This window comes from Amblyomma americanum, chromosome 1 (assembly GCF_052857255.1).
Source record: "Amblyomma americanum isolate KBUSLIRL-KWMA chromosome 1, ASM5285725v1, whole genome shotgun sequence".
NCBI lineage: Eukaryota > Metazoa > Arthropoda > Arachnida > Ixodida > Ixodidae > Amblyomma > Amblyomma americanum.
The window spans coordinates 262,068,317-262,093,404 of NC_135497.1; the positions used below are offsets into that span (position 1 = coordinate 262,068,317).

A 25,088-nucleotide genomic window follows, 5' to 3' on the forward strand; every position below is an offset into this window, starting at 1 on the left:
ATGGGGGCCGGCACAGCTTTCATTTCCAGTATTCACCCTTCTTTGGCTGCGAATCTGATGCAGCCCAGCATGCACAATTTTCTTTGTTGTGCAAGCACATGTCACAAATCTTCCCTGGCTCAGCCAAGTCAGATGCAGGGTTTAAAATTCCATCATCAGTGTGTTTTGTCACCATGGGCAAAGAGTAATGCTTCCGTTTTCACTCGGAGCTCCCTTTTCCCAGCACCGTCCTGCAGCAGCTAGGCATATCCCTGGATTCTCTTCCCTTGCATTAGCCTCCCACCCCACCATTCAAAATAAAAGCCGGTAAACTGCAGCAGTGAACTGATTGAGTTAGCTTGGCTACTCCTTCAAATGGCAAGAGGCACAACTTAACAAAAAAAAAAAACCTACTCGTCACAGAAAAGCCAAGTGCACAGATGCAAAAAAAAAAAAAGCAAACGACTGCAGAATAAAAACAACTGCAGAATAAAAACAAGACATACAAGTCTTTCTCTGTGGCATGCATAAAACAAGGCTACCTACTAACAAAGAGGGACAACAGATGTAAACAGATACTACCAATGACAGTGGTAGAACAACAAAAAGGCGAGTGTGGTGGGGTGAGAGGCAAGAAGTAACAAGATGAGGGGACAGTAGAGTGAGAGGGTGTGCAGATGCCCGCCTCCCTAGAGGGGGTGACAGTCAAGGGGACAGTCCAACAGGAGCAGGAAGGTGCCCTGGGAGTTCAGCTCGGTGAGGGCAGCTGCATGTCTGCCATGGTAGGGCTAGTTGTGCCTGATGCCAAGGCCACCACCGGGAGGGTTACGACCGCCACCCCGCGAGAAAGCGCCCCCGCGCCCACCAGCTCCATTAGTACGCCCTCCAGGGGGTCCCCTCTGCATGGGGCCGCCTGCAGCACCACCACGGGGACTTCCAGATGAGAAACTGCCCCCACGTCCTTCAGTGGCAAGCTTCTGCTTGGTCTTCTTCTCTTCAACGTTCACACGAGTGTTGTTGATGAAAATTGGTTCCGCAGCCTGCAAGAAAAAAGCAGGCTTAGACACCACCAGCAGACAGTGTAGAATAACTCCAGTCCCTTAAACCGAACACTGAATTTTAAGGACCCAATTCTTTTTCGGCACAACAGAAAGCTTGCTGTCTAGGGTGTCAGATTCTACAAGGTTTTGTTGGAAACGGCAGAGAAAATTTTTACCAAGAATTTTTAAATAAGCGCATGCGCTCGTTTTTATATATCCCAATGCTGGAAACCACGATCAGCAAGCGCGATGGTGAGCACACATCGGCAAAAGTGCTGCACCAAAACCTGATATAAATCTCAACCGCCAGACATTAATAAGATATTTTTAGTATAGAGTAGCGTCCATTTTAGTTTCCAAACCCAAAGCTGTTATGGCACAGTGATGTATGCCTCATTGACGAATGTTTTAGTAGACTCTGGTTGCCGCTCCAAGAAATTCAAAACACTGTTGCGCCATCTAGTTACAAAAGCTAAAAGCGCATAGTTTTGACAATGTGAAGGGAGCGTTGCTTTTCATCAAACGGCGCGCACTGGAAGGAGTGTAAACTAAAATAAAACATGACAAACACTCCTGAAAGAAAAAAAAAACACTCTGCACTTGAAAACAAATGAGGGATAGTTTACAGAGTGTGGTCATGTGGTGGGCTACACTGATAACGGCAGGTTTCCCCACAAGATGGCTTTTTATAACTTTCAATGCCGAATTATCAGCACCATCTTTTCATTTCTGCCATAATCTCATGACACGCTTTGGTCAGAAGGCGGTCCTTTTATAAGGCCCCACAAAGCCCAGGACTACAAACTTCTCATCCACTTATTTTGGAAACAGCAAGCTTCAAACTGCTCTCTTGTCGGTACAGCATGACAGCTTTTTTCTCATGCACTAACACATAATATAGCAAAGTCTAGATACAGCAAACTTCGCGGGACGACCAAGAATAAATCTTTATAGTGAAATATTGTAATAATGAACGAAAGAGTTTAAAATAAAAGCTAGTACAGCAAAAGCTCACTAATTCGAATTTTAAGGGACCTTAAAATATGTTCGAATTAATGAATGACCCAAGAACTGTTAGGAACTGCTTTCATCTCGGTAAATTTATTCGGTGAAAGACCTGGCAGTGGTTGCCCGATTTTGAGATGAGAACAGTGCAGCAATGACTTTTCCACATTTACGTCATTGCTTTACTGCGTGCATACTGTCACCTGTCGCGAGCATTGAAATACACCTGCTCCAAAACCTTAAGAGCGAGCCTCCTGCACCCTTCAGGGGGCGACGTGGTGGAGCTCTACCGCGTCACACCCATCAAAAGCAACACCATCGCATGCGTGGAGGCTTTACCGCTTGAACAGCGAATGGCATGTGACGAGTGCGCAGTTTCCGCACACTGGAAGAGCGGGACCATGAGGACAGAAGCAAAGGAAATGGCTCAGCGGCGCCAGAACGAGATAAAAAAACATCTTGAGAAAGAAAACACCAGTGATGCATCAATCGCTGTTCGAAACGGTGCTCAGCTGTGTTAGGTTAGCTGGTAGATTGCTGGCTGGTCGAGCTGCTGCTGTTACAAGCTGGTGCAAAGCTCAGAAAAGCGAAAACGAAACAAAGTGGTAGGAATGTTCTCGGAGGTGGGGCCGTTCGTTCCTTCGTCATCACGCCTTCTCCTTTGGTCAAAACTGTTGTCATTTGTTTATAACGCAGAACTAGGTCAAGCCCTCATCTTAGCACCACGTGTAACTTAGTGGCACAGCTGAACACACACGATACCGAAAGCACAAAGAAAAACAAGGCAGCCAGGCCTCATCCATGCAACCACACCCTTAAAAAAAAAAAGTGGCGCAAGTCACATGGTTTTCTATTCCGGCATCAGCAGTTCCGCACCCAGCTTGCTATCAGAGTCAGCTGTCGGAGAGACGCACGCTGTAAATCGAGCACCTCGGTAGTGTTAGTGTCCTAGTAGGCTTTGTAGTGGCAAAAGTAAAGCGGGTTTCAATGGGAAGTGCTAAAGAAAAAAAAAAGGAAAAGTTGTTGGCCATGCGCCACGTTGCCGTCGAATTCAGGAGAAAGGCTAACAGTCTGCATTGCTGCGTCACCGCATTCAGTGAGTTTGAGCGTTGCTGTTGGAACAGGGTGGTTTTTCGGGATCGTTGAGGCAGGGGGGGGGGGAGTGCCTCGGTGATGTTAAAAATACAAAAACAGCAAAACGGGGCAAATGCCTCACACATATGGTACACAGGCACACACAACAAAGAACCATCTGGTGAGGGTAAGTACACTGCAGAGAAAGCACGAATTCAGTAAAAGTGGACAAGGTTACAAGCAATTACAAGTGATAAGCAGTGAAGCATGAGGAGGTGAACAAAGAACGGCTAAAGCGAAACGGGAGCAGTTGTGTTATTGTGAAACCACTCAACAAGGATGCGAAGCGAGATAAAGTAAGAGAGAAGGGTGTGAAAGAGGAGGAAAAGGAACGACTGGAGGGGTGGGAAAAGGTAAAGTGAAAGGCGCGAAAAAAAAAAAGCGCACACAATGCTTACCATGCCCACTAAACATTGTCAGCCCGCTAACAATGAATTCGTGAGCAATCTATGAGTAATTCGCGTTGCTGACGAGCGCGCTGCGTGTCGGGCTTGTAGTCAGAGATATGAAGTTTTGTTTCCTATGTAGTTTTCTTTTTTTCCCATAAGGCGACATCTGTTGAATGCGCTCCTGAAGACACAGGCGGTGCTGTGCTCATTGCCCACAATGTTGCCCACTAACGACAACTTCGCCGCTCGACTTCAGAGCCTTCCGCGTTGCTTACAGGCATGTTGTGCCTCTGGCTTGTATTCAGAGAACCGAAGTTTCGTTTCAAATGTAGTCTTTTCTACCACAAAAGCATTTGCGTCACAATCGCTTGGCAGCCTCCGCGTGCGCGATATGCGCTCTAAAACGCAGCAAATCCCAGGACTCCGCTCAGTCTGAAAGATGCTGCCTTTTCGTTTAGATCCAGTCCTGACATAGGCGATGAGTGCAACCAGCCTGGAGCACAGGCGGCCATGCTCCGGTGCCCAATTATAAGGTTTCCAGTTATTGTTTTGTAGCAAGAATACTACTCAAGACAGAACTGATATTTTTCAGTTAGTGGCCAATAGAATAGAAACATTTTGCATATTTAAGAAAATTGTAAAACATTTTTTCTTTCTCTATACAAGCATGTCTTTACAAATTTGGTTTTATCCTAAAATCTTGACTTTGGCAAACAAAATATTTTGCTGCAACGCGCAATTCATTATTTAAACTTATATGCCTAGAAAGCACATTTATTTACCTTTGTTTTCATACATTGCATTAAATTTGAAATGCAATAGTTCCTTCACACACAAAAACTACTGAAACCTACAGAAAAAGGTCATTTCCCCCCATGTAGTAAGGAAAGAGTTAAGCAAGAAGGAAGAAAATAAATAAAATTACGGGAAGCGACGAACAGTTTAAAGACCTTCGTCCGACTATTGTCCAGGTCTGCGGAAACTGCATTTCCTTTTCTGAGGGAATAAAGGAGGGGACGCTGACACAGTATAGTTTTGGAAGAAGTAATTTGAGGGAGGGGGGCGCAGGTGAAATTTTTTAATTTCCTGGGTTACAGCAATGAAATTTGAAACGTTTATTGAGATGTGCAATAAATGAATAAATGCAAATTTGCATGTGCTACACTGCTATGCCGAACTTGCAGACAGCCTGGCGTGACAATACATGATAGGTGCCTAAAGTCGCTTTCAAATTTTAGCCAAAATAATGGTTGACGCAGTGCCATTCTCCTGGTATTATTATCAATTTTAGTTTTTTTTCTACACAGAACATTACATCATGTGCTTTAGAGAAGACTTTCACAAATTTTCAAAAAAAGGCTTTTTGGGGTAAAAACACAGTAAAAGCTCGGTAATTCGAACTTCACGGGACAAAGAAAAAAGTTTGAATTATCCGATGTTCGAATTCTCGAATGGCCTCGAAAAAACTGACAAGAACCATTTGCATTACGGTATATGTACCATATTTACTCGCGTTACAAACCCACTTGCATAATGAACCCGCCCAACCGCGATTTTTGCCGAAGGATTAGAAAAAAAAACAGCAGTCGTTAATGCTTCCCTCTGTTTCGCACCATCACGGTCCACAACGCATTTCTTGGCAGTGGGCCAAGATGCTGCGCAGCGATAACATCATGGTGTGTTTACCTTTTGACGTTAGCTCTAGCAAGGGGGAGAAGCGAACTTTGCAGAGTGGCTACGCTTGTTCGGTTGTGCAAGCCTCGTCTTCAGTACGTTCGCCTTAAGGGCGACCGACATGGAGCAAACTTGCGCTGCGGATTTTGAGCGGCGCAGCGGAACGCCGCCGCCGCGCCGCCGTGCAGCACCACACGCGGCAGAAAACAGGCGGCTGAAGCCAGACCGCTGCCACCAGGATTTAGAAACTGCCCGATTCCATACGCTTAGTAAAATGCTGAAAAGAACAGCTGTGCATTTAAAATTAAGCTATTATTTATTCAATGACGACATAGAGGATGAACTATTCTTTGTGACCCCTTTCTGAACCAAGATAGCTAACCTGTTTGAACCTCCCGCACTTCCTGACGTCAACCGGGGCATAGTGGCTAAGCCTAGCATGTTTTAAAATCCTGAAGCATCCTGAAAATCTGGAGTGTTTCATCACTAAAATTTTGTGCTGCGGGCATCTGCAGACAAACAAAAGCTTCGTGCGACTTTTGTTTGCCATGAACATGAGGCACAGTGTAGCGGCGACGACAAGTTCGTGGTGAAGCGAGAGGCCGCTTCGGCAGGCGCGGCCATGTTGTAGAAGCGGGCAGAGGAAAAGACGCGGTCGTGCCCTGATTGGTCCGCGCTGACAGCCCACAGTGGCCGCTTCCGGCCAGCGGCTGACCGCGTGCTTCCATTGGCGACTGATGGGTGGAAGGATGGACGACACTCGCAAAGAAAAGAAAAAAGTTTTTCGCACGTAATTTGTAGCGCCCATCACAAGTCATAGCCTTTCATGGGCGTTGGCTGAGAACGCACCGACGGTACTTATCCGTATTTCTGAATTAACGAGTATTTAGTTGTGAGCTTCAGAGGCTGCGCCGCCGGCCCCCGTGGCGGTGATGGCGCTATTTAGGCTTTACCACACTGCTCCACGGTTTTATCTAGTTCCATCTTCTGTCCCCGTTTAGGACCCGCGCAGCCTCTATGTGGAGGTGCTTTTTTTTTTTTTTGTGGCCACATGCTGTGTGCTATGCCGCCCAGACGCAGCGGCACGCAGTTCAAATTATCCGTAGCAGAACCAACTCGCTTTCAAATTAACGGACTTTTTTATACACAGATCTCTATAGAGCTTGGCCGGACCAAGTAGTGTAGTTCGAATTATCTGAAAATTCGGGATTCGAATTAATGAGCTTTCACTGTACGGCTTTTGGGGCATAGTATTACCAGTGTTGACGGACACCAGAATGCCGGTGAATTGTCTTTAGTAAGCTGGTTAAATCCAAGGTAGGTAATTACCCTCGGCGCTATGGCTCGACAAAATTTGGCTGCATTGTGTGAAAATACATGCGCTTTCAAAAAGCATGCAGTCAAAGCAACTGCTCCAGTGCACGTGATTAGTCGAGAAAGCCAAGTTTTGTTGAGCCACAGAGCCAGGGTAATCACATTTTTGAAATTCTAAAAACTGATACGGCTATTACTAATGACCGTCTACAAATCTAATTAAAACTAGATGCCTAACTCTACTAGTTAAAAGTTTATTAAGAATTAGCTAACGAGCATATTACTTAGGATGACTTACCGCTTTTCAGGTGTCTGCCAACACTGGTAATATGCCACAAAAGCCATTTTTACCCCCCAAAAGGCTATTTTTGAAAATTTTTGAAAGTGTTCGCTGAAACAACCGGTATACATGCTTGCATTATTATGCTCACATTGCCATCATGTCAGATTAGTAACAGAGTGAAAAAAATGAGAAAGTAATTCAGATATATAGGAACATCATTGCCTAAAGAATTTATAAAGGACAATGCAACAAAGCGCATGAAAATCTATGAAGCCATTGTCATGCAATGCTTTCTGCAAGCAGGACAGAAAGCACTTCTGAGAAAACTGGCATTTTCATGGAGATCTCACAGTTTTTTGCTACCTACGGTCACAAAAAATTTTTGAAACTCACTTCTGGGCTGTTTTTGGCAAACATTTTCGGAATAAAAATAGGATAGCCGTTATATATATGAAATGTGCCGTTTTCTAAAATTCGATTTGAGATTTTCGCGATTTGAAAGCCACGTCCCCTCCTATGGTTTCAATTATATCTCTGTTAAGGCGGCTGGCTGCCATTTTTTGTGATCACTGAGCAGTTTTCAAAGAATGGCAGGCAGCCGCAATCCCTGAAATGAACACTAACTACTAGGCGTCTGCCACCTGTTAATCACCCATTCCATTGTCATTCCATTGCATGAGCACCAGCACCTTTGTGTACAGCGCTCAGGCGGTGCCCTTCCCATCAAACAGATCCCCATATTGTCGCAGCCTATACGGTCCAGAGGCAACACTTCCGCGGAAATAGTGCCAGATAAACCAGCAAAAAACGTAGACACAAGCACTTTTCCCAGAAATTGGGGGCTGCTCTGTAATTTCAGTTTTTTTACCAGGTACGCACTGCTCGAACACACTACGCAAGGGTGACGCAGACTGTACAATGTGGAAACTGGGGATAGTTTTCTGCATATACACCATGTGAACATAAGGGGCTTATTTTATTAGTGAATATGTCCCATCTGGGATAGAACGTGCATCGAAGCCCAAAACGAATTATCTATGAAAAGTGAAAGTTAAATATTAATTGGATCAAAATTAGCATTTTATAATTTTAATCTGCATTTTTTTTTCCTAGTCGGTACATTAAAGTTAAACTGAAAATGTGAAAAATAGTGATCGCTATGAGTAAGCAGGAGTGACATGGAAATTAATTATAAGGTCTGAATAAGTACACTAGAACCACACTATAGTAAACTAGGATATAGAAAATTGAAACAGCGGTCCCATTTCACCTCCCGCAGACGACTGTAAGTTTTTTTTTTTCCGGTTATAGTAAAGATTTTTTCAAAGAAACAGCTGTAGTAAAGAGTGTCTGGCCGCGGCGATGTACTTAGACTGTAAGACATTCACTTGCCATAACCGAACGCAATGACTACGACAAAATCAAGTCCTCCTCAGCGATAGAGAAGTTCACAGCAATTACCTTTGAAAGGTTGAGTTTATTGACCAATTTGTTTTATGCATCTTTACTGGCAGCCAAAAGGTAAAAAATGGAATACTTGTGTGACAACGCCACAATAAACGGCACGATTGTCCAGTCGGCCCCTCGGAGCCACATGCTACGTGTACTAAGGAGTGCTGGCGTCTGTTCCAGGAGTATACGCCAGTGCCACACTGCAGCAACTACTTCGAGCAGCATGGGGAGAGCACCACTTCTGAGACTACAAAGTTTTTTAGAACACTAGTAGTGTTTTCGGCACTGTTAATCCGGGACAAGTTAATAGTAATGAGGTGCCTTCACTATGGGTGACCAGCAATCGTGTCAACGGAAATCTGTGAAAATGTTAAACGTTGTATGATAATTGGTGGCTAGTTCAAGGGCGCTTTTTCCTAGGCTTCTTGGCGAAACATGTTAGGCGTTAGGCTTAGCGACAACGGGCAAGTGGCACAGAACAATCCGCTGTTGCCCGGCGCGCCGGTGGGCAGCACGTCGTTGCAAGAAGCCAGACGCCAGCTAGGCCACTCGCGTCTCGCTTTTGCGCCATAGGCGAGCATCACGATAATGTTTTTCTTTTTTTCCCCCATCAGGTGCACTGCGGCACTGACCAAATACAGCGACTTTGTGTCAGTGGTTCTTGGCGGATGTCACAACACAATGTCGCTCTGCCGGTATGTTCATACCGCGCACCGCAAAACATCTTCGAAGGATCGGAGCAATTGCATTTTTGACACATCGTCTAAAGGATTGATTTCGACGTGCATGCGACTGCTACTCAACGTGCAGTGATGCAGGCTGAAATGCCTCCAGGCAATGCGGTCTAAATACGGGTTCTCGCACGATGAAAGCAAGGGCACTTTTAAAACACGTTCGGGGGAAAAAAAAAAGTTTCGATAGCAAATCTAGCGGCTGCGTTTACTACGCGATTCAGAGATTTTTGAAGTGGTATGAAAATCGCCACAACGCCAATATCAAACGGCGAAAGAACATAACTCGCAAATTTCTGTGAAATAAACATTCATGAACTATCCGGCCCAATCTGTCAATACTGTGGCCTGATTTCACAACAACGAAGCTTCCGCTTCAACGAAACTTTTCGCGGGTCCCGTGAATTTCGTTGAAGCAGGAATGACCAAGAAGGCATTTGTGTTCCGCTTTCCCACCTTGCATGTGGTTTTTGGAAAAACCACTGCACCAAAAAGAGGACTGCTTCTACAGCGTCTAGAGAAATGTAAATCTTGGTAAAAGCCGAGAAGTTTTTGGCTCAAGTGGACCGTCATTTAGAACCGGCACAGACAGAAAATGACAAATGATGCGTATTAGATATTACATCGACCGAAAATGATAAATGACGCATATTAAATATTAGATCAACAACCTCCCGTGTAAGTGACAAAATGCAAGCATAAATGGCACATTTGTGAATTGTGCATATTTCATTAAGTGTGCAAACTTTCTTTGGGCCGCACTTAGTATTTCTCTAGTTTTCATGCAAAATCTCTGCGGGTTGAGTTTTCATGGTAATGGTTAACTTCAAACCACAAAAACTAAACAACTCATAGGTGCAGAAGTGTAGCTCAAAGAAAGTTTGCACACTTGACGAAATGTGCATGATCCATAAATATGCAGGACATTCTTGAACTTTGTCAATTAGACCAGAAGCTAATGCACCTCTAATATGTATCATTTTTGGCCTTTTTTTACAGTGCCAGTTCTGAATAATTATCCACGGGAGCCAAAAACCACTCCACTTTTACAGAGATTAACATTTAATCTAAATGCTGTAGAAGCAGCCCTCTTCATGGCACAATAGTTTTTCCAAAAATTTACCGCAACCAGGCAAGTCGAATAAAACTACCATTTTATGCACTCAGTTTTTTTTACTCACTGCAGTCCTACCAACAACATACCACTTTAAAGTAAATACATTTCTCTGTCTAATTATCTAAAACTGGCCGGTCTATCATCAGTGGGAAAGCCACAGCAATTGCATGAACACTGTAGAAAATGGCCAGTGGCCATGCAAGAGCGAGACCCTAGTCTTAAAAAGTGCAGTTCATCAGGCAAGAGTGGCTTCCTCAGGCATATGCTATCAACAAAGGTCGGGCAGACATTTAGACAGCAGGCACCTGTCTATCTGCAAGACCTCAGGCGCAAATTACCTCATCATTGAAAGCCAGCTCCTGCCAGTACAAAGTGAGGTGCAGCAGGTGATAGCAAAGCTATGGCACTGCAAGGCAACTATGAATTGAAGGGGACCCTGAACAGTTACCACCTTTAGCTGCACTACATGCAACACTGCAACTCGCAGTACAAAAGCATTCATCTAGTGCCCTTGTACAGAAAACGCACCACCTCTCTCGTAGAGAGGATTTGGCAAAAGAAAAATTTCAGCATCGCTACTTGAGGACAGGCTCAATGGACTAGTGGACTGCAAGGTTAAAGAACTACAGACACCAAATTTTTGCTTGCGTGCTTTCTTCTTTCATCAAACGACGCACTAGACAATGGTATACATGGAGCACCCCGTGGTATTCACTTACGACGGCTAAATAATTTATAACTGAATTTCTTCTTAATGCTGTTTCGCCTACGGTTTCATCAACCGGTTAACGGCTGTGACGTGTAGGCAACGTTTAGGTCACGTGAAGCACTAAAAAAAAGGCACTATAACTGCTTATAGGTCGTTTGTTGTAATTCTAGCCATTGAAGCAAGCTGGCTCAAGTGCTGTAGTGAGTTAAAACTACGTGTCAGCACTTGTACTGCCTTTTTTTGTGTGTCACGTTACCTAAACATCAACTACACATCACAGCCACCATTTGGTTGATGAAACTTAAAACCGAAACAGCATGAAATTAGAAATTCAATTATATATTACTTATCGGTCGTAGGCGAAGCCCATGCGGTGATCCATGTATTCTAATGTCTAACGCATCACTTCAAAAAAGAAAACACGCAATAAAATTAGGTGTCTATAGTCCTTTAATTTGAAAGCAATGTTTAACAAAGATGCAACATACTCTTGCTCTGCGATGAATTCACAATAATGAATGCTCTAAATTAAAGCGTCACATTTAAACCTGTGCTAAAAACATTACAACTTTAGAATCAGTATACGATTTCCCCGGGAGCATGCGAAATGGTCCTTATCATCCAGAATTCGTAAGTCCCAAAAAATATTAAATGCGGCCAAGAAAGTCCATTATGTTCATACAACAAACCACATACAACCGCGCATTCCTCCCGACTATGCTCTGGTACCCAAAAGTGGTGCAAGGGCATTGACGGTGCTAGGCCTAGCTCTTTTGTCAAATCAACATCCTTCCTACTTGGGATGACAAGGCACAGAGGAACACAACACACTCTCCTGATTGGCTGAGGCGGTCCCTACCTTCTGACACCTCACACGGGGTGGCACTGGGTGTGTGGTGCCCACGCCTAGCAAGCGTCATGGAGTCACCGCCTAAAAGCAACAGCTGCATAACAGTGCAACCGCAATTAAGAGCAGCAGTTGGAAGCCCCACATATAGGTCTCGCACTCCAAAGATACGTTGCCACCACATGTAGGTCGGCTCCCCAAATTTCAGATGGCCACTTTTGCAGAAACTCGATAGATTCAATAGGTGCGACAAAGCTTCAATGCATTCTCTTTTTTTTTCATGTAGCGGCCTTGTGTGTTCGAAAAATATGCGATTTCGAAAATGCTTATTGTGCTATTCAGCCTTTTTTGTGCTCCAGAAGCACTCAAAATACTCACTTCGAAATTATTCGAAAAAAATTAGTACTAGCTTTGAACCAAAAAAAGAAAAACACGATTTGCACATGGCTAATGAAACCCAGAACATGTGGGCTTCCTCAGTACCTTCCGAAAGTCATCGGGGTTCCCAGAGGCTAAAAAGATTGAGAACCCCTACTTTAAAGGAGCATTAAAGAGGAATCTGAACTCGTTTTTCAACTGCAGCAACTCTATCTACATGTTCCGGGCATTCTTAGAAACTTCGAATTATTGTCCTGTGCGGCCGATTGCCCTAATTAAATCGCATTAAACGTCCCGGCTCCCGCCCTTTTTTCAACTCAACGCGGTAGGTAGGCGGAGTCAACCAACGTGTGGAGTGCCTTTCAGCCAGTCCAGTGGCGGCTTCACTCTCGCTTTTATTTTGATTTTTACACTTCTGTGAATAAACATTTTCAGTCACAGGCAATATACCGTACCTAATCGAATGTAACGAGAGTTTTTTCCCGGATTTTTCCCCCTTAAAGTCTACCCTCGCGTTATAATTGAATACCACACTTCGATTGGCCTAATGCAGTGCCATGGTGCAGCCATTTCAAAGCAATCAGCTTGGTTTCACATGGGTACCACAGAAGCCAAATCCTCATCCCTCCAAAGTCAAAGCGTTTTTCTCCGTCATTTTTTTGTGCTTGTTGTGACCTCGAGCTCAACACATCATCGAGTCGTCTTCTTGTGGCGTGATTCAGTGCACACGATGGCAACGCATTGTGCTCAGTGCGACGCCGTTTTAAGAAAAAAGCGATCCTGTTAGCTGGAGAGGTCGGGAATTCTGCGGCAGCTGGAAGACTTGACCTCAATGAGTTAACCAGCCGCGGATGGCGGCTGCAGCGGAAGGGGCTTTTTGCAAAGGATTTCGTGAGCCTCGCCACGGCCATCACATCCAGCTGGAGAAAAAAAGTGGCGGACTTTGTTATCGAGCAGCGCAACCGTCTGTCTCATGGGGGTCAGTGCCGAGCTGATCCGTTCGAAAGTTGAGACGTTGCTTGGGAGATGGGAAGTTCAGAGCATCTCGTGGGTGGGCCCAAACGTTCATGGAGAGGAATGGATTCTCTCTGCGGCGCACAACATCGATGCGGCAGAATTTACAGGGAGATTTCAATAGCGAAAAGGAGGACTCCGTTTCTGATAACTCGGCCTCCGAAAGCGAGGACGATGAGTAAGCACGTTGGCCACGATGTCCATTAAAGGTACTTTCTTTTGCGTCCCTTAGCCTCGCGTTACATTCGTGGTTTTATTTTTCCCCGCTGGGCAGCATGTAAAGTCGCCCCTCGCGTTACGTTCGAGTAAATACGGTATCCGCAAATTAGGCCCCCCCAAAAAAAAGAAGAAAACAAATACATGTGGACTCTGTGATTTACGTATCACTCCGCCGATGGCAGAGCGGCAAGCAGCCACGGGACTGGTTGAAGCGTTGGTTGACTCCTCCTGCCTACCGCGTTGAGTTAAAAAAAAAAAAGGTGGGAGCTGGGACGTTTAATCCAATTTAATTAGGGCAACTGGCTGCACAGGACAACAATTCAAAGTTTCTGAGAATGCTCGGAACGTGTAGCTCAAGTTCCCGCGGCAAAAAGACAAGTTCAGATTCCTCTTTAGCGCACCTTTAAATAATGGCAAAGTTTGTCCAACAAAGGTAGCGTGTTCCCACAACAAACCTATACCTTGGTTCCATTTTTTGTGCTTGGTTTAGAAAACCCAGTAAATTCTAACCTTTTTTTCGTGCTCCTAATGACATCTGAATAAAGATGTTTTATTGTATCTGCATTTTTATAAGACAAAAGGACTTGCAACTGCAGCACTTGTAATAAGCATGACTGTCACGTGCTGTTCATTATATACTGACGCTTGCACTAAGTGGACTAGACCCAGTAGACTGGACTAGTGAAAGGTGGACTTTTGCGTGATCTTTAATCTTTTATTGAGCCGCCCTCAACACCCTGCAGAAAAACAGGGAAAAAAAAGTTGATCACCTCTCACTGAAGAAGCATAGTAAAGCATTTGCAAGGCAGCATCAAGAGCATAAATGCCATTTCTTCGTATGAATAAAATTGCTTCAGAGTAACATACCATGCGTCGTCCGTCTTATTGTGTCCTTGTCCTTTTGAGCACTTTTTCAATTTTACAATGTGTAATCAATTAACCTAAACCTTAGCTGCTTCTGAATTTTACCAGAACAATCATTTCTTTGTTGGCTCAGCTATTCCATGATCTAATAGCTAAATGCATAAAGAAAGTGTTCTAAAGATATTAATGTATAATTACAAGGTACACATAAAAGTTTGCACTATCACTCACCACTCTTTGTAGTAGTGCTTGAACTGCTTCAGGACTTTCAAAGATGACAAAGCCACAGTTCTGGAAAAAATAAGAACACAACTACCTCAGTAACCTTACAACAACAAACAAATTGGTCAAATCAAATGCAACAAAAATACATTTCGATGCCGAAAAGTACATTTCGATGCCCATGTGAATGATAGAGCCACAAAATATGCTGCATTACATCCAATATGCCATGTATACTCGTGTATAGCCCGCACCACCCACTTACGGCCACAAAAATTTGGGAAAGAAAACTAAAACGCGCCTAGTCCCACAAAGTGCTACAAGATGGCATCAGTTTTTCCCCCACCGCATCTATTGTCTTTGTGCAACACGGCGTTTCAGCGGCTTTCCTCCGTTTCCGGTTTTCACGGTGCCTTGCCCAGCACCATTTACCACATTTACATGATTGTAAGTTGACCTATTTCTCAAAGTTTGAAAATCCGAAGCGGGGGGTCGACTTAAAATCGACACCACCAAAGCATCACACCATAAATAAAGGCGAGATATCAGGCATATTACACCGTGGTTGCTTTTTTGCTGCTCACCTTGCGCAGCTGCTATGTCAATGCGCAGAACCGGCATCCCCACCCCGCGCGAGCCCGCCGATGGTGGCTGTCGATAAGCAGCAAACCAGCACCAGCCCACTCCCCACACGTGGCCGCAGATTGCGTCTGCTGATAACGCATTCACGCTCTACTCTTAATAGGCACTGTCCAAGTTTTTTTTTTTTTTTACTTTCAACCGCACACTTGGCACTCAGGGGAGCGTCGATAGTTGGTGGAAGGGCCGCTGTTTTTATCGCGGTGGCACCCTCACTCGGAACCACAGCGGCACCTGGGGAGTGTCGATAGACGATGGAAGAGCATACGCCACTCACGCGTAGTTTCTTTTTGGCTCTGACGCATTTGACTACTGCTGGTCACGTTTCACAAGTTTTTAATGTAGTGATTCGTCATTTGTTCTCCAGGTCCAGTAAGCGACCAGTGCTTGTTCACAGCTACATGTAAGATTGCCGTCGTTCTTTATGCAGAAGAAACGAACTGCGCGCCGAGCCGCAAAGTTCGACGCTCACAACGGGTGATACAGCTGTGGCAGCTGCAGCGAGGCAAAATTTTCAGCTGTTCCATGCGATGTCGTGATGTGGCTGTTTGCGAAGTGCGGGATTTCGCTGCACGACTATGTTAGAACGACGAGCTGTGGGACCGCAGCAGCAATCACGACGGAAACACTAGTGAGGACGATGGCGTAAGTGTGGAAGTGTGGACGAGTAGTCCAGTGAATAATACATTTTCGTTTCGGAATGTGCCCACGGGCGCGCCCATGCACAGCAGCCGATAGTGGCTGGCGATAAGCGGAGGCCGCAGGATAGGGCTATCGTGTTGTTATTAGAGGCCAAGTTAAACGACCTCTAAGTTTTTTTGTTTGTTTTTTTTTCAGAAATGTGATGGGGGGGGGGGGGTCGACTTACATTCGAGTAGACTTACAATACAAGCCTGTGTGTGTAAATATGGTTGTCTGTTATCCGGTGCTTCGTTCAGAAGTGTGTGGACTGCTTGCGGAATCTGTCGTGTGGCACCATCCGGTGGCAAGCTGCGAGCTTTTGAACGCAAACAAAAAGCAATAGGCAAGTGCAGACGGTCCTACCACTGCAGGCTTCAAATTTCAAGTGACAAAATACGCTGAGGAACACGGTAAATGGGAGGCCGGGCACAAGTTTGACGTCGACGAAAAGTATGTTCGCTGCTGGTGTAGGTAAATGCAAGACCTCACCGAGACTACTCAAACCCGGAAGGCTTTCCGTGGGAAACAGTGCAAGTTCCCGAAACTTGAAGAGGGACCTCGTTGAGTACGTTTGCACTACAGTAGAATCTCGTTACAACAAACTTCACGGGATCGCCGAATTTAAATCGCTATTTTGAAATATCGTAGTACTGAAAAACCATTATTTTCATGTCAGTAATGCATCACAAGAACTAAAATTACGTACCTTTGCAGCAGATTTACGTGTTGGTAAGTAAATAATAAACGATAACGCTGGGCACAGTTTAACTACAATTTATTGCTTGAAGAAGTCTGTTATCTTCTTCTGGCGAGTAGACGACAAGCGCTGCAGGACGAACGCCTCCACATCCTCGACCTTCCTGTGCACGTCATCGGGGACATCTTTGCAGCGCCCGAGGAATGATCGGGTCTTCTCTAGAAAGACTAGGACATCCGAGCCGGAAACAATCTCTGCCTCTTCGTGTGCTGATCCAGTGTCGGCATCGTCTTCGTCGCTACTACATTCTTCTTGCTCACGCACTTGATTCACGATGTCTTCGGTGGTGAGCTCCGCGGATGTAGCCGCCGCGCTGTCGCTATCCACATAATTCGAAAGTCGCTGTCCACGGTAGTTGCCCAGCCGCACACGTTTTCTTGAGGGAGCCAGCTGCGACTCTCGATGTAGTTTTATGATCTTGTCCCGATCTTTGAGCATCGTTGCCATTGTTGACGGTGTAATGTCAAGCTCCCTGCACAAGTCCGCTTGCTTTTTTCCAGCAGCTGCGACAGAATGTCCGCTTTTTCTTTAAGCGAAAACTGGCGTCGCTTCTTTTCAACGCGGGGGTCAGGAGAAATCATTGTCAGCAAAGCTAATGCACAACACAATCACAGCGCCGATAACTTTGCAGATGCTAACGTTCGCTGTCGACGTGGTGACACTGCGCTGAATAGGCTTAAGACTACTGCGCAGTATGTGACCACACGCTGGATGGACGATAATGGCCTTACCCTTTGTATCGGGCGGCAGCTTGCGCCGCCTAGCTTATATTCATTCAACGCGACACTCGCGTGATGGCGATACCGCTGGGGCTGTATCCGTTGCAACGAGTTCCCCAGCGCATAGCTGATGCTTCGGATGATGATGACAGGCGTCAGCTTCAGGGATTTGGTACGGAACTTCGTAATAACGAAGCATCTTGCGACGAATGCGAGATTAAATTACATACGTTATTCTGAAATATTCGCTAATTTGAAATTCGAAGTACTGAAAGTTTTTTACATTGAAAGTATAGGCATTTTGGCGGGGATTTAAAAAAAATTCGTAAATATGAAAATTTCGTTAATCTGATGTTCGTAGTAACGAGATTTTACTGTACTAGGAGCAACGGCTTTGTGGTGTCTACGGAAATGATCTGCATGAAAGCAATTGCTATCGCTCAGCAGATGCAGCGATGGCGTAGAGGTAGAACATCCGCCTCGCGTGCAAGAGGACCGGGGCTCAAATCCTGGTGCCGCGCAATTCTCCACCGGGTTTTTTTTTAAAAAAAAAATCCACGTGTCGATGGAATTGCATAACCAGGCCTGGAGTGCGGCCTGATCTCGGTGACCAGAACCGACAACGCACTCTCTCACCAGAGCAGGATTTGGCCACCCTGGTGTAGTACTTGGCCACAACCGTCTATGATCAAACCAATTAACCCTCGGCCCTCAGTCCCCAGTGGCTGCAGAGCAACTGACCACGGCGGCGGTCAGACCTGTGACGCAGCAAAGGGTGCTAAGAATCTCTGGCTCCGGACAGGCCGCCATTGGAATCTGAACCTGGCAACATTTAACGCTAGAACTTTAGCTAGTGAGGCTAGCCTAGCAGTGCTGTTTGAGGAACTAGCGGGAATTAAATGGGATGTGATAGGGCTTAGCAAAGTTAGGAGGACAGGTGAGGCGTATACAGTACTAAAGGACGGACACATACTGTGCTATCGCGGGTTAGAGGATAGACGAGAACTAGGTGTGGGATTCCTCATTAATAAGGATATAGCTGGCAACGTAGAGGAGTTCTACAGTATTAACGAGAGGGTAGCAGCTATAGTAATTAGGCTGAATAGGAGGTACAAGCTGAAAGTGGTGCAGGCCTACGCACCCACATCCAGCCATGATGACCAGACCGTTGAAAGTTTTTATGAGGACGTAGAATCGGCAATGAATAAAGTAAAATCGCAGTACACTGTACTGATGGGCGACTTCAATGCGAAGGTGGGCAAGAAGCAGGCTGACGACCACGCGCTAGGTGACTATGGGATAGGCTCTAGAAATAGCAGGGGAGAGTTATTAGCCGAATTCGCGGATAGAAATAATTTACGGATCATGAATACCTTCTCCCGCAAACGAGAAAACAGGAAGTGGACCTGGAAGAGCCCCAATGGTGAGATTAAAAATGAAATCGACTTCATACTATGCGCTAAACCTGGCATCATTCAGGATGTGGCCGTCCTCGGAAAGGTGCGTTGTAGAGACCACAGAATGGTAAGGTCTAGAATTAGCTTATACTTGAAGAGGGAACAGAAGAAGCTAGTGAAGAAGAAGACCATTAACGAGTTAGCCGTAAGAGGGAAAGCACAGGAGTTTAGGATAGCGCTGCAAAACAGATATTCGGCTTTAACTGAGGAAGATGATCTTGATGTTCATTCAATGCACGATAATCTGACATCTATAATTACGGAGTGCGCAGTAGAAGTAGCCGGTAGGACAGTTCGAAAAAAAGATACCGGGAAGCTATCTCAGGTGACGAAAGATCTGATTAAGAAGCGCCAAAACATGAGGGCATCTAACCCTACCGATAGAATAGAACGGAGCTATCAAAGCTAATAAATAAGCGCAAGGTAGCCGACATGAGGAAATTTAATATGGAGAGAATCGAGCATGCTATAAAGAATGGAGGTAGCCTAAAAACAGTGAAGAGGAAACTAGGCATAGGTAAAAACCAGATGTATGCATTAAGAGACAAGCAGGGAAATGTCACTACCAATATGGATAAGGTAGTTAACGTAGCCGAAGAGTTCTACACAGACCTGTACAGTAGCCAATGTAATCAGAGTGTTAATGAGAAAGACAGCAGTGCACAGCAATGCATCATCCCGCCAGTAACGAAAGATGAAGTAAAGAAAGCCTTGGAAGCAATGAAAAGGGGAAAAGCAGCTGGGGAGGATCAGGTAACAGCAGATCTGTTGAAGGATGGAGGGGACAGCGTGCTAGAAAAACTAGCCACCCTGTATACGCATTGCCTTATGACCTCGACTGTACCAGAAGCTTGGAAGAATGCAAACATTACCTTAATTCATAAGAAGGGAGACGCCAAGGACTTGAAAAAGTACAGGCCGATCAGCTTACTATCCGTTGCCTACAAAGTATTTACTAAGGTAATCACTAATAGAGTCAGGGCAACGTTAGACTTTAATCAACCAAATGATCAGGCAGGCTTTCGTAAAGGATATTCCACAATAGATCATATTCACACTATCAATCAGGTGATAGAGAAATGCGCAGAATATAACCAACCTCTATATATACTTTGATTACGAGAAAGCATTCGACTCAGTGGAAACCTCAGCAGTCATACAGGCATTGCGTAATCAGGGGGTAGAAGAGCCTTACGCCAAAATACTGGAAGATATATATAGCAACTGCACAGCTACTATAATCCTACATAAAGTCAGCAATAAAATTCCAATAAGGAAGGGCGTCAGGCAAGGAGACACGATCTCGCAAATGCTGTTCACCGCATGTTTACAGGAGGTATTTCGAGGCCTGAATTGGGAACAGTTGGGAATAAGAATAAATGGAGAATACCTATATAATCTGCGATTTGCTGATGACATTGCCTTGCTGAGTCACTCAGGAGGTGAAATGCAAATCATGATCAACGAGTTAGACAGGCAGAGCAGATCGATGGGTCTAAAAATTAACATGCAGAAAACCAAGGTAATGTTCAACAGCCTAGCAAGGGAACAACAGTTCACAATTGGCAGCGAGAGCCTAGAAACTGCGACGGAATACGTCTACTTAGGGCAGGTAGTCACAGCTGATCCGGATCATGAGAGGGAGATAACTAGAAGAATAAGAATGGGGTGGAGCGCATATGGCAAATTCTCGCAGATCATGAGTGGCAGTTTACCAATTTCCCTCAAGAGGAAAGTGTACAACAGCATAATCTTACCGGTACTCACCTACGGGGCAGAACCGTGGAGGCTAACGAAAAGAGTTCAGCTTAAGTTAAGGACAACGCAGCGAGCCATGGAAAGAAAAATGATAGGTGTAACGTTAAGAGATCGGAAGCGGGCAGAGTGGGTGAGGGAACAAACGCGGGTTAATGACATCCTAGTCGAGATCAAGAGAAAGAAATAGGCTTGGTCAGGACATGTATTCCGAAGGCAAGATAACCGCTGGTCCTTGAGGGTAACGGAGTGGATTCCAAGAGAAAGTAAGCGCAGCAGGGGGCAGCAGAAGGTTAGGTGGGCTGATGAGATTAAGAAGTTTGCAGGCAAAGGGTGGATGCAGCTGGCAAAGGATAGGGTTAATTGGAGACACATGGGAGAGGCCTTTGCCCTGCAGTGGGTGTAGTAAGGCTGATGATGATGATGATCGCTCAGCACATGAACATTCGACCTGCGGGCCTCAAATCCAGTCGAGGGGGGCTTCAACGTTTTATGCAACGCCACCAACTCTCCATCCCCCTTCGAACGACGTTGTACCAGAAGCTGCCAGCCGAATACGAGGGCCAAATAATGAAATTTTATCACTTTGTCAATGCACTTCGGAGGGAGCATGAGTACAACCTCTCGCAGACAGGCAATGCTAATCAGACCTGTCTGGTTCGATGTCCCTGAAAATTGCACGGTGGAAGCCAAAGGTGCACGGCGATGCTTTGCATCACCGCTGATGAAAGGAAGCTTCCACCCTACATTGTCTTTAACAGAAAGGCTGTGCCAAGAGAGAAGTTCCCCTAGGTTATCGTAGTCCAGGTGCAAGGAAAAGGTTGGATGTCCGATGTATTAGTCACAGACTGGCCGAAAACAGTGTGGCAGACTGACCAGGAGGCCTACTACGCCGCAAAGCCTTCTTGTGCTCAATAGCTTAAGAGAGCACCTAACAGACCAAGTGAAGACTCGGCTGGCAAACTGCCGAACAGACTTGGCCGTAATTCCTGGTGGCCTGAGAAGCGTGCTGCAGCCGCTGAATGTTTGCATTAACTGGCCATTTAAGACTGAATTTCAGCAGTGCTACACGGAGTGGATGGCCGCGGGCAACCACGGAACAACTCCGACAAGGTGGCTGAAGCGAGCATCCCTCCAGCAAGTGAGCATTTAGATTCTGCACGCGTGGTGTTCGTTGTCAACGGACACCATCTCAAGGTGTTTTAGAGTCACGGGGCTGTCAAACGACATGGACGGCACAGAGGATGACCAGCTTTGGAAGCACGCCAATGAGGTGAGCTCGTCCAACAGTGGTGAGAGTGTCGATGAGCTAAGCTCTTCCGACGGCGATTAGCGCAAAAGCGGCAATCAATAGTGAAAATTTGCGTGTGTTGCCAGCATTTTAATTACCTGACACAGTAATTACAGAGGCAACACAGTGTGTTAAAGCCGGAAGACATGGCGCGTTTTTACGACAGCAAGTCAGCGATTTTCGCCCGACAGCGCGCACTGGACACCCGGCATAGAGAAAAACGCCAGGCGCCACCAATCTGGACCCACCAGATATTGATGTGCGGCGTCCAGTGAGGCCGGAAGCAGCGGCTGAAGCGAGCCAATAGCAGCACAGAAAGCCCGCTTTTCCGGTTTGGCTGCCTCTACCTGCCGCCACCAACATGGAGGCCATAGCCGACAAGCTACACAGTGATTTTGGCACGGAAATGTTATCGGGAAAATAAACGCTTCCCCAGACATGAAGTGTCGCTTTTTTTTTTTTTTGAGAACACAACAGTCTCGGATCGAAATGCCTGCGTTTCCTCCCTGAAGCGAAAGTGTCGAATAAAACCGCAGCCGGTGGTATCCACGGCTCAGCGGACGCCTAAAGGTATGCGACAGCATGCATTCGAGCACGCAAATCCTCAGATACCTATGCACGCGTGCTGAAATTAGTACAGTGGTGCCGAAGTTAACAATTTCATGATTATAACAGAAGAGTCAGCATCGCTGTTCTGAAAAAACTCCTCGCTCAGTGGTATTTGCCACTTGTTGATCACATTCGGCGACATATACACGGCGGTGCGGCGCCGCTTATTCCCTCCATGTATCCCCGGACGGGTGTTGCGCCGCCACATCGTTTCTTGACGCACGAACTTCGATAAAAAAAACGTCACATGCATTCCGGGCTTCAATGTGTAGATAGAGGCCTAATTCATGTATAACCCGCACCTGAGAAAATTTCATGTAAAAGTACGGCATATGCAAGAGCATACAGGGTGAGCCCAACTCGGCAGCTACCCTCGTCAATTCAAACTTTTCCACTTTCTTTTTTTTTTTCCTCACAGCATTAACATTGTGCTGCTGGGAAGACCTTGACAGAACAATCAACAAGTGCCATAGCTTTCTCAGAGAATTTTTTTCACCAGTGGTCAGGCAGACATAAAAGACAACAGGCATTTGTCCGTCTACAAGACCTAAGGCGCAAATTACATCATCATGGAAAGCTATAACACTGTTTCCAGTGCAGCCGTGGTACATTTACGCTGATAACAACACATATCCACAAAATGCCACTATGCAGTGCAATTTTACGAAGTTGTAGACTCAAGTTAATCAGAAAATAGTATTGTGAAAGTTTTAATGCTACCAGCTATAGCTGTGCACATTTGAATCGCATAGCTATGAAGAACTGGTGTAGCCAATAGCCCTTCAAATTCGGGGTCCGTTGAGTAACTCAAACTACAGCAGCAGACCGATTTTTAGGACTCCAATAATACAGACTTGTGCAATATTTCGGAGATCGCTAAGGAACAGTCACGCACAGCATAACAACATGTACATTTTCAGGACCAATATCTCGGACTAAAGTACTCGCCAGTAATACTGTGGAGATAGTTTTTCAACCGAAAATTCATTTTTTCGGTTTAATATATAGACGGGAGCGGGCATCGCTGTCGCAACCAAGCATTTCTCCGCCGCTGTGAAAGGAGTCATGTGGGATTTAAATGGAGTCAACCAGACAGGCTAGCTTGGATAGGCTTGGCAATTTTTTCTTCACGTCTGCAACCTCAGATGATGGCCTGCAAAGTGCGTGATCGCATTAAGAATGGGGCAGTTGCAGCACCCGCCACAGCTTGGACAGCGCAACCCGCGATGCTGGGGAGGTGAGAGGGAGGAGGGGGAGCGTGCATTCGGAGGCGCTCGCTTCCACTTTTTCCCCATGGAAACAGGCTGCTCTTGCTTTGTGTAACGCATGCATTCATTCACGGCACGACTTGCGGCCACGTCGCACTGTCTGGTATCGTGACAAGAGCAACTATCGTGACGCGAGGTGGTGCGGACATGACGAAAGCTTAACTGTGGCTCATTATCGCTTGCAAACTGGAAATGGGGGAGTGGCTAAGTTCGGAAGTTTTAAAGCTGGTTTTCCACAGTAAGATTATTTTTTTTCAAGTTAACAGATTTTTGGGACGGTTTGATTACTCAGACCATTTTCTGAGCCCCGCCGAGTTCAAAAAATCGGTTGGTGACTACTGTCATCCACTGTACCTCTGCTACAAGGACTAATAGGGGGAAAAAAAAAAAAAAAAACTATGCGCAGTAACTGCCAAATAATGAACACGAAGCTTTTGCTCACACCTTCTTTCAAAAATTGTTAATTGTAGGGTTAACATCCTGGAGCAACACATGGGTTATGAAGAAGGGCACTGTAGAGGCAGGCTCCGGTTACCGTATAATGTACAGTCGCTAACCGGGAAGTGGCCCGGATAATCGAACAGTCCGAAAAAGCCATGAATTTCAAAAATAGAACTTTTGTGCGAAAAACCGGCTTTCAAAATTGCTAAAATCGCCGCTCCCCATGTTCCGCCTATAAGCAATAATATTAGACTGTATGTGAGCCATAGTCATGTATTCGTCATCTCCACGCCCTTTCATATCATGATACCAGAGAGGGCGACGTGGCCGCAAGTCATGCCTCAAACCGAATGCACCCGCCGCACGAAGCAAGAAAAGTCAGTTTGCATGAGGCAATGATGCTCGCCAAGTTTGAAAGGTAACCCACAGGAAGACGCGAGCAGAAGCCGGCACCTCCGAATGCACTCTACTGTACAATGTGTGTTGTAACCAGGCATAAGTTTTAATTTCTCATTATTTTTTTCCTGTGCACAAACATTTTATTAGCACTAAATGCATTGCGAGGTGTCATGTGTATGCTCACAGGTCCATTTACAGCTTTCGCTTCATGTGCTGATTATTTACAAAGCTTTATTGATGATTTGTTTTCAAATTGTGATATAGACCAGACTACTTGTCTGATCAGAAGAGGAGCCAACATCATGCATTTAGTAACTTTCCGGTGCCACATAGTCGATCGGACGTAAACACATTGATATGCACTTGAACAAAATAGATGGGGCAGATTTTTCGTTCTTTTTTTCAGCTGGCGTATGCGGGTGTTGCTTAAGCGTGTAGTCCGAAAAATCTCTCAAGCTGCAGCACACTACAGTGCACTCAAAAGACCATGTGCGCCGATTACAGCTTGTCTACTGTTTCTTGGCCAGCAAGGGGGTGCAAGGAGTTGCGGGGTCGACTTATAGACCAGAATCCAGAGCCGCTCTCGGGCGCGGCCATTTTCCGCCGACTGAAGCACCGTGGTGCGGGCGTTTCACTGGGGACTGTGAGGCTGCAGCAGCTCCGCAGATGCGCCTGCAGATAGACTAATTACTGCCCTGCGG

General features: G+C 45.6%; 1 protein-coding gene and 1 non-coding gene across 4 annotated transcripts in view; both read right to left on the bottom strand.

Moving 5' to 3' along the window:
• The window catches only part of rin (ras GTPase-activating protein-binding protein 2), a 64,141-nt gene continuing 39,053 nt past the window's right edge, over positions 1-25,088 (bottom strand). For all 3 annotated transcript variants that reach the window (XM_077649128.1, XM_077649129.1, XM_077649130.1), the window contains exons 7-8: positions 14,381-14,440; positions 1-1,019 (exon numbers count right to left, since the gene is read on the bottom strand). In XM_077649128.1, coding sequence (XP_077505254.1) covers positions 768-1,019; positions 14,381-14,440 — 312 coding nt within the window. In that variant the 3' untranslated portion in view covers positions 1-767. The remainder of the gene's footprint in view (positions 1,020-14,380; positions 14,441-25,088) is intronic.
• Positions 22,755-22,854, bottom strand: LOC144116864 (small nucleolar RNA SNORD16). The gene has a single exon (XR_013311984.1). It is a non-coding gene; the product is annotated as a small nucleolar RNA SNORD16 (small nucleolar RNA).